The sequence below is a fragment of the Pterocles gutturalis genome, unplaced genomic scaffold, assembly GCF_000699245.1.
Source record: "Pterocles gutturalis isolate BGI_N339 unplaced genomic scaffold, ASM69924v1 scaffold22934, whole genome shotgun sequence".
In the NCBI taxonomy this organism is placed as follows: Eukaryota; Metazoa; Chordata; class Aves; order Pterocliformes; family Pteroclidae; genus Pterocles; species Pterocles gutturalis.
In genome coordinates this window covers 22935-36267 of record NW_010128839.1, presented here as the reverse complement: position 1 = coordinate 36267, position 13333 = coordinate 22935, and the positions used below count along the sequence as shown (strand labels likewise).

At 36.8% G+C, this 13333-nt stretch overlaps 1 protein-coding gene across 2 annotated transcripts; it reads left to right on the top strand.

Moving 5' to 3' along the window:
• The first annotated feature begins 870 nt into the window (after positions 1 to 870).
• NUDT12 (nudix (nucleoside diphosphate linked moiety X)-type motif 12) lies at positions 871 to 10866 on the top strand. 2 transcript variants are annotated; one of them, XM_010079769.1, is made up of 6 exons: positions 871 to 1022; positions 3422 to 4017; positions 4917 to 5084; positions 7665 to 7778; positions 9249 to 9448; positions 10756 to 10866. In XM_010079769.1, exons 1-6 carry the CDS (start codon positions 871 to 873, stop codon positions 10864 to 10866), a joined length of 1341 nt encoding a protein of 446 aa, XP_010078071.1. The 2 variants fall into 2 exon arrangements, with proteins under 2 accessions (XP_010078071.1, XP_010078070.1); XM_010079768.1 differs by having other exon boundaries at positions 871 to 1076.
• The last annotated feature ends 2467 nt before the right edge of the window (positions 10867 to 13333 follow it).

The window sequence follows — 13333 nt, the reverse complement described above, 5'->3', positions numbered from 1 at the left end:
AGCGTGCGGCTCATGCGCCGTGCCGCCGCAGACGTAAGACGCCCCCCACGACCACTGCCCTCGCTCACCCGAGACCCTCCGCCCGCCCCTACTGCCGCGCCTCGCGGAGCCGTGCTGCAACCCTCCGCCGCCATAGGGACCGCAGAGGGGCAGTAGCAGGACGGGCGGTGCGCGCCTGTGCGCAGGTGCCTCGGCGCAAGGCGTTCGGAAGCGGGGAAAGGGTAGGGGTTTGTCAACGTTTTGGGTACGGTGAACGAAATATGCGTGGTTTTGAGAAGGGATCGCGGAGCGGGCAGCACCTCACTAGGGAATATAAGCTTTTGTTGTTTTCCGCGGACGTGGGACCCAGCTCCCCTACCGGGATCCAGCCCCTCCTGCGGGCGCAGGCGTGGGCAGCCGCCGGAGGCGTCGCAGAAGTTCCTGAGCTAATCTGTCCCTGAGGGGAGGAATCCCCCAGCCTGCAAAGGGACCTGTCCTCTTGCGATTATTTTTCATTGTTTCCAATGCATCCGTGACAATTTTCTTGGCGTGGAGTTTGTGTGTTCGATTGGAAAACAAAAGAACCAAAAAACAACAACAACAAAAAAAGTTTTCCACGTTCAAATAAGCTACATTTTCATAGCAAAATTTTAAGCCTCTTTAAAACTAGTCTTGATTATTGGGATAAGATTTCGCTGTATTTGGAGATGCGTGGGACTCAGATTTGGTTGGGAATAACTGTCATACAAATTACAAGAATTTGACTGTTCATACTTTTGGTGATAATGTTGGTTATCTGTATGGCATTAAACTTAATTCTTAAATCCTTTTACTAATGGTGGATTTGTTTTCAGGTGTTTTTGTTTTCTTTTCTTTAACTTAGTTGACACAATGACAGTCTTTGAAAAGAACCTCTTTCAGGACATGATTTCTCAGATGCATAATTTTGCTGCTGTTGGAGATGCAGACAAACTGAAAGCATTGCTCAGTCATTCTCCATCACTTATCAATGCAGCTGCAGATAACGGCTGGACAGCCCTGATGTATGGTGCCAGAAATGGACACCTTGAAGTTGTGCAAGTTCTTCTTGAAGAAGGGTAAGCTGTTTAGTAGATCCCATTGAAGAGCTCTAACCTGAACCCCTTTCTGCCCTTTTCAACTTGATCTCAGAAATGGAAGTTTATTTGGAAGAATTTAGTGGAAGAATTTTCAGGGTTGAAACTCAAGGAAAATATACTCTTTTGTCTTTTTTATAACTGGATTCTGCTGTTGCAGCATGCTTTCCGTATTTGCTAAGGAACTCTTTAAAAAGCTTCTCTAAAATTATTCCTTTATTCCTTTGGTCTTCAAGGATATATCGTCACTCTTCCCAGCGACGAACAGAATAGAACAATTTGTATCCCATTCCAACCACTGTACTGAGAATAAATTTGGTATATTTGATTGTTCCACATGAACTTTTTCTCTAAACTTTATACATAATCCACCTGCATCTATGTTACAGTGCAGAATGTTTGCTGACATGCCGGCTGTTACGTAGGACATGACAGACACACCTTTACCAAAGTTACTGATTAATTAATTTAATTTGTCCCATTTTTTGAACAATTCACTTCCTACTTCCTCCTTCCTCCTTGAGCTATCATGTTATTTTCTTCAGTCAGTATGCCACCAAGCATGTCCATTGCTTGTCAGAAACTTCCTGTCACATTTGTTCTCTATCTTCAAGTCAACTGGTGTATTTCTAGTTTTTTAAGACACTCAGAAAAGCAAAGACTGTTCCAGAGTTCTCTTTGAGACTCCAGAGAAGATTCTTCTGAAGTCTGAGTAAAGTCAAGATCCAAATATTTCAAATGGAACACATTTCAAAATGAAGGGAGAGAGTCAGGTGTTGCAGTTCATCTGAGCTCTAGTCTGTTCCTTTCTGCACCCCTAATTGCAGAATCAAGCAAGTTTAGTTCCCTCTGTGGTTATGAGTAATCTCAAGTACAGCATTCCACAGCCGCCAGTGGTCATCCCCCCCTTTTTTTTTCAGTCATACCCAGATGCTGTGTCCTCTGCTGGGGCTCAGCATAGATGAACTGCAGTTTTGTACTATAATCAGTACATTCCAGTAGAGGAGTATCTCAATGCCAGATTTTGTGGATTTAAGTCATCTGTGTAGTGAGGAATCTTTTGAGATTTTGGGGAATTTACCAGTTTGGTAAATAGGATAACAATTTTTAAAGTTATACTTACTGTGAAAAAAAAGAATGAATATGCACTTATAAATGTCCTTTTCAGGGCTGTTCTCTTAGGCAATTGAATGTATTTCCTGAGGTGGTACTGTGGTCTCATTTTAGTTGTGCTGAATCGTAATAATCATTTCTACAAATACAATTGCTAGATATATAAACAGGAATGTCTATGAAGGTAATATTACATAAGATTCGAAAGATTAATCCTGAATGCTAGTCAATTTCTTTTTTTTATATTCATCCATGTTTGAGAAAAGATAGAGAAAATGTTTGTACACTGGAAAAAAAAGATCTTACTCATCTAAAGAGTTCAGGCTGAATATTGGCCTCATCGCAGTCTGCACGTACCTGAGCAGAAGAAGGTGGAAGACAAAATCAGAACAAAATTCAGTGTCTGAAAGTTGAGAAATTAAGTAAGAAATTAGGCAAGATTTTGTCTACAGGAAACTTGGTCTCTAAAGACAAATGGGCAACAGCAGGGTTTTTTTTCACCATGAACTTATAAATTAAGTTTTGAATGCTTTTCTAAAATAAACTCCCTCAAAAACTGTTGAGGTTAATATAAAATCACAAGTTGAAAGAGTCTTGCCTGTGGTAAGAGGCAATGTTTCCTTATCTGTGTCCTTCTACAGACATTTTAGTGACAAAGAGATCCTTACAGGGACCAGCACTGCAGTTGTAAGGGTGCTACATCTCTTACTAAGCAGAGGCTAATTCTTGATTATTGTTTAATGGTAAATATTTTCTTGTAGATGTTTTGGTGATGCTTTCAGTAGCCTCTAGAAAGTAATGCTATTTAAACTGCTTTTAAAAGTTATTATTGGTTATTCAGAAGAGACCTGTAGCCTAGCTTTCGAAGTTCTACTTGTAAATTATCTTGAGCCTTTTTATTTTTTTGCATGGTACATTGTGTGGGATAATTAATTCATTACTGTTGTAGTACTGCATGAACCTTGGGAAGTGATATCTGGAATGGATCAAGAGAAGTGTGAGATCTGGCCTTAGGAAAAGAAAATGAAATATTATTACTTTTCATTACCATGATGCTAAGTATTTAGCCTAAAGAGTGCTCCAGTATAGACAGAGTGTCTGAAAGTCCTCACACCGTGATAGTATCAGATATATACACTGTAAGTAGGAATAATACAGCATCAGAACTCTTCCTAAACATATCTATCCTGGTAACCACTCTTCTGTTTCTCCAGGTGTGACAGGTCCATCATTAATAAATCAAGGCAGACAGCTCTGGACATTGCTAAATTTTGGGGATACAAGCACATAGCTAATTTGTTGGCTAATGTGAAGGGTGGGCAGAGGCCTAATTTTCTGTCAAATGAAGTGACAGAACATGAAAATTACTTTGGCTTGACACTTCTTAACAGAAGGAGTGATAAAAGAACAGATTCCAAGTGGCTAAGCAAAAAACAAAGCCATCCAACTACAGTATACATCCTCTTCTCAAATCTAAGTCCTTTGGTTACTTTGAGTGGGGGAATAGAGGGCTTCCAGCAGCCAGAAGTAAAGCTTTGCAGGCTGTCCCACAAGGATGTGAAGCAGTGCATGAACCAAAATGAAGAAGGCACCTTGATTTTTCTTGGAGTTGAACTTCAGTTCCACATGAACCCGCTGGCTGCTTGCAATGGAAGAGTTCTGCAAGAAGATGAAGAGGATGGGTTAGTTGCTTGGTTTGCTCTTAGTGTAGATTCTTCGTCTGCTGAGGAATTTAAACAGAAGCATGAGGACTGTTACTTTCTTCACCCACCAGTGCCAGCACTACTGCAGCTATCTGAAAAAGAAGCTGGTAAGATGCATAAAATGCAGCAGTTATCAAATGTGTAATCAGAAAGATATCCTTTGGGATTCACTAAGGCGTAACGGAAGGGCAAACCACTCCAAAGGAGGCAGGTATTTTTGGTGGCTTTGGAGATATTTTAATTTTAAAAGCCTGTCAGTGGTTTTGTGAAGAATTTTTTATGTAAGAACACATGTGGTTGCGAAGTGCTAACATCTGCAGTAGACAATATTAAACTGTAAAATCTGTTGATCTTCATGGTTGTGTAATGGTGTTATCTAAATATTAATGCATGTGCATTAATGTTCTAAAACAAAGGGGAAAAAAACTGTCGTTATTGAGTTTTTATTACAAGAAATTAAACTAAGCTCTTAATAAGAGCCTGTTGGATACTCATCTGAGAAGGAAACTGAGCAAGTGTTGGAAAGTTAGGATATCACAGTGAATGTCATTATGAACATGTTAAAAACTGCTGTTGTAACAATTTTACTTTTACAGAAGCTTAAAGAGCAAGCTGGGTTTGCACCTGAGATTTAAATGGAACAATGTATTATTGTGTCAATACCGTGGTAGCCCTAAAATGGTCATCTGGAAAAGATGTGATATGTAATTCTGGCACTTTGCCCAGACAAAGTAACTTTTCTGAGATCTGAATGAATTTGTTTCTGAACACATAAACTGGTCTGTAGCTACATAGTACTGTGTCCTATTGCATGTGCTGTGCTACAGGGAAAATCTGACCGACTCATTGCTCGACTTCTCTTAGATTACAGTTCAAGCCATAGCCTTACTTTGATTTTTATATTAAACTTTACTACTTGCATTTTCTAAGCTGTTAAAAGCTTACATGAATTAGTATTTCATTTATTCTTTTTTTGTATTTTCAATGTATTCTTATTCTTTTAAAGGAGTAGTAGCCCAGGCTAGATCTGTTCTAGCATGGCACCACCGCTACCGATTCTGCCCAACATGTGGGAGTGCAACCAAGATTGAAGAAGGGGGTTACAAGAAAACTTGCTTAAAAGAAGATTGTCCCAGTCTCCAAGGCGTTCACAACACATCGTATCCAAGAGTTGGTGAGAATACTGTAGGATAAAGTTGGTCAAAAGCAGCTTGTCTGTACTTATTATATACATGTACATCAATTTCTTTTTAGTTATTTCAGCTGCTTGCTTCTGTCCTGCATCTTACAAACTTGTCTCTCTCCAGGGTATGTGTGTCTTAGCTCTATTTAGGAGTAGTTCAGGCTTCTCTTTCTTGTAGTAGGCTGTGACAAAGAATTGCTGTGACAATATGAATCTTTATTGCAGTGGAGTAGAATCAGAAATTTGAACAACATAAATAAGATAGTAACAATACAAAGTGTCACATTTTACTCCTTTTTTTTCTGCATGTTATTTTCTCCCTTTCTGCAAGCCCTCTGAGCATGAAATAGCTCTGTATAAAATTTGGCCCTATATCAAATTTCTGATACAGTGTTAATTTTCCTGTAGTGCCACTTTGACTGCTGTCTTCATGGGTTTTTACTATTCATTGTCAGTGGCAAACTGCCAGGTCTATTTCTACTCAGAATATAAGCTTGAATATAAGTCTTCTATAGCTCCTTTTGGTCACGTGTTGCAAAGGGGTGTCACGACCCAGCTCATAAAACTACCCTGGGTGGGATGAGTGGGGTTCGCAGAGGTTCTGTGTTCCATTGGGGCAAATTAAAGTGAGACGACACTGAACAATTGAATACTGGCTTATAACTTTAATGTGTATAATTTTTTAGGGGAAAAAGGGACATGTAGAATGTAAAATGTGAAAGGTAACAGAATTATAAAAAAAAAAAGAAGAAAAATTACTTGGTAAAGACAACTCATGACTACGATACCAGCCACTGACAACACCAAAATCTTACAGCCATATGATAACAACAGCATAACTACCAGCAATATTAAGACTGATACTAAGCACTATTAAAATGAAGAATCTACATAAAATCTACTAAACAAGCCCCAATTAGCGTAGGAAGCACAGAGGTTAGCACAGGAAGCGGAGAGGGATGTTTCCTTAATTAGCATGGGGAGAACCATCTTTCTGCCCACTGTAAGAGGGGAGAGAGTAGCATTAACCCTTTCAACCAACTGAGTTGGTGGTCACGTGGACCCTGTAGTAGATTAACTTTTGGCCTTGTTGGCACCTTTGAGCTGGAGGCATGTCCTTATTCAGCAAAGGTTTGCTACTTTGTTGTAAGAGTAAGGCTATAAGTCCTTTGTTAGTGAGGGGAGTAAAGCCTTTGGTGCATTCTTTGCTTCTTCTTATCAAGGAATAGGACTAAGGAGTCTACAACTGAAATGCTCTGAGACATCACAAGGTGCCTTGCCTTATCAGAGCCTTGACAGGCAGTTGCAGTTTTCTGCAAAACTGCATGAATAGTCCTTTACAAAGGGGAAACAAGGAAGGACCACCCTTTTTTTCCGGGATCATGTGGTGACTCTGGTCACCTTTCCTTCTCCTGCTCTGTCCTGTCTTCTGCAATTGTAGCTGGATGTTCTGGATGTTGTATATGTGTTCTGTTTCTGAATTTCATGTTCACTTACATGCTTTAGATACAACTTTATAGTAATCAAAGCAATTCTGCCATATTCTTCTGTCTTATGGACTATAGTGGAGCTTGCTAAAATACTAGTGCTTGTTTCTTTCCAGTCTCTGGCACAACAAGCTTAGAAGGAATGGGGTTTTATAGGAAAGACTGATGAACCAGCATTTTCTACTAATGCCTTCCTGTGAAGAAAGTTTACAGATGGCAACACTGTGTGTTTTACACTGTACCATGTGACAGAAATCTTTGAGCAGTACAAGAATCATTGAAATTACTGTTTATGGTGCTTGCTGAGTGAAACCCAGAGAAAATACTGGTGCTTTGGACAAAAAAAACCCCATGAAAAACAATAGCTAGAGAAAAATACATAAACGCAGAGGTAGATAGAAAAAATTAAAAACAAAACATTGAGATACTTAAGAGCTAGATGACAACAAAAAAGGGAAAAAGATCATAGATGAACCGTGTGCAGAAAGGTATGACAGAAAGAATCAAACCAATAGGAGAAAGTATTAAGCAAGACAGAAGATGACCAGATGTGAGCAAGTAGATAAAAGTGCAACATCAGATGACAGGATGATAGCAAACCGTCATCAAAGTGAAAAATGGAAAGTTTAGTCAGCATTTGCATGTTAAGTAGAGTATCTGTCTCTTCTTTGGTATTTCACTCAAAAGTACATTCTTCAGATCTGTGTGTATAGAGGAGGTGATAGTAAATTGGTTTTGCTGCAGAAATTATTTCTAACTGGTGAATGCATAGCTAGGTTAGTATTGCACATACTCTTAACAGATCGTGTGCTTTTGTTGCAGGTAATTTATGTCCTGCATTTCCAGCTTTGGCTAGTAAACTGCTTCTATTAAGCATGTGTGTTGCAAAACAAAATAAACAGATATCTTGCAGGGAAAAAAAACAGTGAAATAAAATAACAACTTGCTCTGGGCATCTTCACAATTCCGTTTTCAATCACTTAAAGGTATCTTATTTGTATTTACATGCATTGGTATCTAATAGGCTGAAACTGCTTTTAAGTCCCTCAAATGTTTGAATATATTCCGTTCATGTTCCTTACAGATCCTGTTGTGATAATGCAAGTCATCCATCCAGATGGGAACCACTGCCTTTTAGGTAGGCAGAAGAGGCTTCCCCCAGGAATGTTTACCTGCCTTGCTGGATTTGTAGAACCTGGTGAGTAATTTCGTTTTCCTTTACCAAATGGTTTTTCTCACATATCAGTATTCTACATTAAAAATAGTATAGAAGTATGTTCGGTGTTATGTCAAATGAATGTTTTTGCTTCCTGTTAGATTATAATAAATATGCCTGTTCTGTACTTCCCAGCAGCTGATTCATAAAAAAAAGCAAAAGGCAACTCGGGTAAATACAATTTAAAACCAGTTTTCTCATCATGCAGTCTTAAATCATGTGAAAAAACATTTTAAAACACATATAAGGTCCTTTCTTTGGTGATACTTAGCAAGGGATTTCAGCATAGGAAAAATAAGAGTTAGAGCATAACTTGAAGTTAACATAAAGTTAAACATATGCTTACATGTTTAGGGCCTGATTGATTATACAGAAGATAAGCAGAAATTATATCATTTCAAAAGAAAAGTAAAGAGATGTTTTGCTAGCCGTGTTCAACAATAATAGTTGGAATTAGTTACAATTATTAGTAAGTGCAAAACAATTTGTAAAATATTTTTTCATTGGGAATACATCTTAATCGCCACTGAAATTATAGCGTATACCTATATGCTGTGACTGTGTGCAGGTGAAATATGGTGATAGTGTGAATAAGTTTATTCAAGTGTCATTTGAAAAAAGTCAAGATGTTGTATTTCTCCACTCCTTTCTTTCTTCTGCTGGCCTTATTACTTTTTGATACTGAATTGAAGAACAAAACCTGAAATTTTAGAGTAGCTGATCTTGTCATAATTTTCTAATCAGCTGAACGTAGCTGAACTAGAACTTCTATCTCTGATGAATGCACTGTCTGCCTTAATGAACCTGTAATAAGTGGTTACAACACAACACATGTAGGCATATGTAAGCCTATGACTATCAACACTCCACATATACCTCTAGCAGTTTTCTATTAATATGGCAATAAAGCTCTCCATTGCAGTTTAAGTTTGGAAAATTATCTGTATGTGTTAAGACACTGAAGAATGAGTTAGGCAAAGTGAATAATACAATGCAGAAGTGTGCGCAGGTCTTCCTAACTCTCTATTTTCTTACTGTTGTCATTTTAAATATTCACTTTCAAGTTTTATTACATGCTGTTAAAATCATACTGAAAATCTAAAAATTAACACAATGCTATTTATAAATGAATAGATCAGCATTTCAGAAGTAGTTAAGGGAACATTTAATTTCCTACCCAATGTTTTAAGTTTTAGCTACGGTAATAGTAGTTTGTGTGCATGATGGATTATCAATTCAAGAAGTAAACATGATGGAGAAATTATCATACTTTATTTACCTTACTGGACTTCTGTATCTTGTACTTTAAGTCTGTGCCCTAATCTGTGAGCTAGATCTGTATGAATAATTGTCTGGTACAGTTTCAAATCTTTTGAGTCAGTTCAAAGCACAGAATGTAATCATTGATTCAGGTATTTTCATCAGGTACTTGTTCTTTGCCCTTTTGATTAGGTGAAACAATAGAAGATGCTGTTCGAAGAGAAGTAGAAGAGGAGGCTGGAGTAAAAGTTGGCCATGTTCAGTATGTCTCTTGTCAGCCATGGCCAATGCCCTCCTCCCTAATGATTGGCTGCTTAGCTGTTGCAGTGTCTACAGAAATTAAAGTTGACAAGGATGAAATGGAGGATGCCCGCTGGTTCACTAGAGAACAGGTAAAGTTCAATTTAATTTCTTTCTTGTATTGGTTAGTTCTGTGACTGGGCTCTGGCATACAATAGATACTTGTTTTTTCATCAAGTTGAATAAGCATGTATACTCTCCATTTTATCATAATACAATTGCAATATATTGTAATTGTAGTTTACACACAACCAGAGAAAGGCGGATATTCACAGTAATTTCCGAGTCACTTGCAAGCCCATTTTATGACATTTTTGCCAGTTAGCTCTTCACCTTTTCCTTTTGGGGGATATCCAAGTTATTGTTGTTTTAGCAATACTTTCTTAGCCAGCCTGTGCTTTTCATTTTGGCAGAAGCAGTATTTGATAGCATTCATCATCTGAGTTTCTCCAAACAAGGGTGCTACCAGATTTGCTGGGAGGGGGCAAGTTTTTGTTAAAACTCTAGGAATTCATTAGTTTGAACATCTTTTTTCTACAGTACTATTTTAATACTCTGGTATTGAATGCAGTTTAGTATGCATTAGTAGGAAATTCTATGCTTGGCTTTCCTGAGTATTTGAAATGTAGTCAAATAAAAGAGAGGGAAGGACACTCACAGAAAGACAGATTTAAGTTCATAAGTGGAAAAAGGAAAGATTGCTTACCTGACGTAGTTTTCACAGATTTTTCCACTGGCTGCTTGTGAGGTAAACTTTTAATAACACACCACTGCTGCCTAGCAGTTGCAAGTCAACTCTGTAAGTCAATTGAAGGCAAAGTTAGTCACCTACAATCTCAGTGTATTCCTGACAATACTGAGAGCATTATTTTAAATGAATATCAGTTCTGAATACAGCTCATCACGTGCAGATTGGTCTAGAGTTAGAAATAAATGTATTTCAGAAATGTGCTAAACTGAAAGTGTACTTCCATGTTGGTTGCAGCTGCTTCAGAAAACTAACAAAACACATTTTTTTCTGCACTACACGTGGCAAAAAAAGAAAAAAAAAAAAAGGAACAGTGTAGAGCACCATCTGGTGGTCTTTACCATAAAAAGGCTTTACAAAAACCTTAATAAATATTAACAGTCAGTCTCCACAGTTGTATTGGAGAAAGTATCCACAGAAAGTATCCTTTGGGGCACATTCAAGCCCAGAAATGTTAGAATTCACACAGAATCCTGTGTGCTTTTTTTCTCTGTGTCTGTCTTGGAGAATATGCTAGTGGCTCTTTAATAGGTATAATAATGATGGACTGATAGATCACTGTAGTAAGATAATTCCTCCATTAATATAATGTTAGATTGAATATAGTTTATAATATTATCTTCTACAGAAAAATATCTGTCTTTATTGCAGGTCATGGAAGTTCTCATTAAAGGAAATCAACGTTCTTTCTCTCTACCACCAAGTCAAGCTATTGCACACCAGTTGATAAAACATTGGATTGGAATTAATGCTAATCTTTAATTCAAATAATTGATTTATTTAACTTAAATTGCTTCTGGTGAATGGTAAATTAGGAATAAATTAGAAATAATTTATTATCTAGTGAATGTGCAACCACGTGAATTTTTGAGCCTTTCCTTTGGTTCGACTATGCAAACCCTTGTAGGGTTTTTTCAGATCTGAGTTAGAACTGAACAACAACCCAGTGATTATCCCAAGCAAGCAGGCAACAGATAGGTAAAACTGGTACCTTGTGCTTTTTTGTTTTAGAATCAAATTATTATGCCTTTTGCTATTACGTTTTTAATGTTTCATTTGGTCTTTCTTGTCCATCACTGAAAGGAGTCACAGCATTACAAAGAGGCCTGACCTTGCCTCGTGTTTGAACTCTGTATTTACATCCTCTTATTTTGTCTTAGTTGTTTCTTTCTCATTTTTTCCTATCTCCATTCTTTGTCTTCCATCTCTCACAAAAATAAATACATTCAGTGCTTAAAGTCTTATCAGCAATGGTTATTTTTAAGCTAATAGCATACTTAAATGGTGACTATGTAGTACTTTGTATCTTTTATAATAACCCTCTAAGCAAAGTACTTACTCCTCCAGTCTGACTTGGCCTGCATTTACCCAGTTGTACATCAGCCTAAATTTAAAGGTATAACACAATATTCTGTTTATGAAAAAGGCATTGGAGAACATTCCAAAATGCCTAAATATTAGATATTTTTGTCAGATAATAATGTACTTTTTGACCCTAGGCAGTGAGTGATTTCACTCTCTGAGATTTAGAAATGGAACTGTAGAGCAATGGAGGAGAAAAGTAGATTAATTAAACAAGACATAATATCTCAAAATGTGTATAAAGTTATTTTATGGAAATAGAGACACTAAGATTGCTACTGCTATTAAGAATTTGACATTTGAAAGAAATATAGAAAGCAATATATGAATTAAAATATTTACTTATGTGTAATTAATGCTTCAGTTCAGACCTGTGCCTTAATTTATTGTGTTACTGAAAAGAATGTTAACATTCTTTCAACGTGGAAGGTTATAGGAGTATACTGTTTTTTTCATTAATGTCGTTATGTAATGGTTCAGTAGTCTGTGATTACGCAGGCATTGCAGTCTTCTAAAAATAAATGCAAATGACCAGAAGGAAATACAATGACAGTCATAAATATTAACTTAGTATCATATAATGATGTGTTTTTTCAGAGTAATTTGGGTATTTTTTAAATCTCAAATGATGTCAGATTTGTTTCAAAGTTCTCCGCAAACTGGAATCAGTACAAATGTTTTACAAATCCTTATAGTTCTTTTTTTTCCATCCAGTGTCATACTATGCTTAGCAGCTTTTTTTGAGGCAGTGCATATCAAACTTTAAAGCAAGAAGCATTTCTGATAGATTTGGAACAGCTGACAAATCATTACATTGCTTCATTCTGTCCCTTGTTTCAGCTATACCTATAAGTGAATAAGATCAGATTATCTGTTGAGCAATCTGGAAATGAGGAGGCAATACATTGCTTCCCTTTAAAAATGCTTTTGCAGAGAAGGGGAAGTATGAAAAGCTGTCATGGACTACAGCTACCAGCAGGACTGCACATTGCCAGTGTAAGTAATGTTTAAAAAAAAAAGTGGGACAGGAGGAAACCTAGCTGCAGGTTGTTCATGTAAGTAAAGGAGAACATTGGACAGTATGCAAACAGTGGTGAAAGCTAAGCAATGGAATGAAATTTTCAGTAGTCGTAAGATGATTACACATTAAGAAAGATGAACAAGAAAGGAATGAGGAGCAGATGGCAGAGAGAGGAAGAAGCAAGGAGCAAATATAGATAGCGGAAAGATAAATAATTTATCACATTAAGGTAACTAAATTATATGTATAAGACCCATCCTAATATTAGTTTTTCATGTAGGAAATTATGGTGGGTAGCTATAGACATGGGTTTGTAACTATAAAACGCAGAAGAAAATAGCCATAACCAATACTGATATTAAGGATCAGACTATTTTTATAATTGAAAATCTGTATAAACAATATCTATATCTGCAATTACAGTGCTAATAAATAATTTGAAAATTTTCATTTTACTGCATGAAAAAAGCAGGAAAAATGCCAGTTTGAAAAAGAAAACAATACTTCAATAATCTGGGAGTAACGTATTAATGATGTTTCACTTCTAATAACTTGTGGTATTGCAACAATTTTTTATATATACACATTTTCAAAAGCTAAACCAACAGTCCTTTCCAAGCTTTCTTTTATTTCTTTTCCCTCTTCAACAGATGAAACATTCACAGAGAAGGTGACTAACACACCTGATTTAAAAAAACTAATCTGATAATTTTAATATCTTATTTGAAGTGAAACTCTTCTGGCTTTTTATGGCTTAATTTGACCTGTTTGTAGGTTGTAGGGTTGAGTTTTAGTTTGAAAATACCTATGCATAGAAATGTTCTGAAGGATAGTTATTGTTTGTAG

Coding starts and splice junctions, on each gene's coding strand:
- NUDT12 (XM_010079768.1), top strand. CDS start 871: ATGACAGTCTTTGAAAAGAACCTCTTTCAGGACATGATTTCTCAGATG. Junction 4,018..4,916: donor GCTATCTGAAAAAGAAGCTG/GTAAGATGCATA, acceptor ATTCTTTTAAAG/GAGTAGTAGCCCAGGCTAGA. Junction 7,779..9,248: donor TGCTGGATTTGTAGAACCTG/GTGAGTAATTTC, acceptor CCTTTTGATTAG/GTGAAACAATAGAAGATGCT.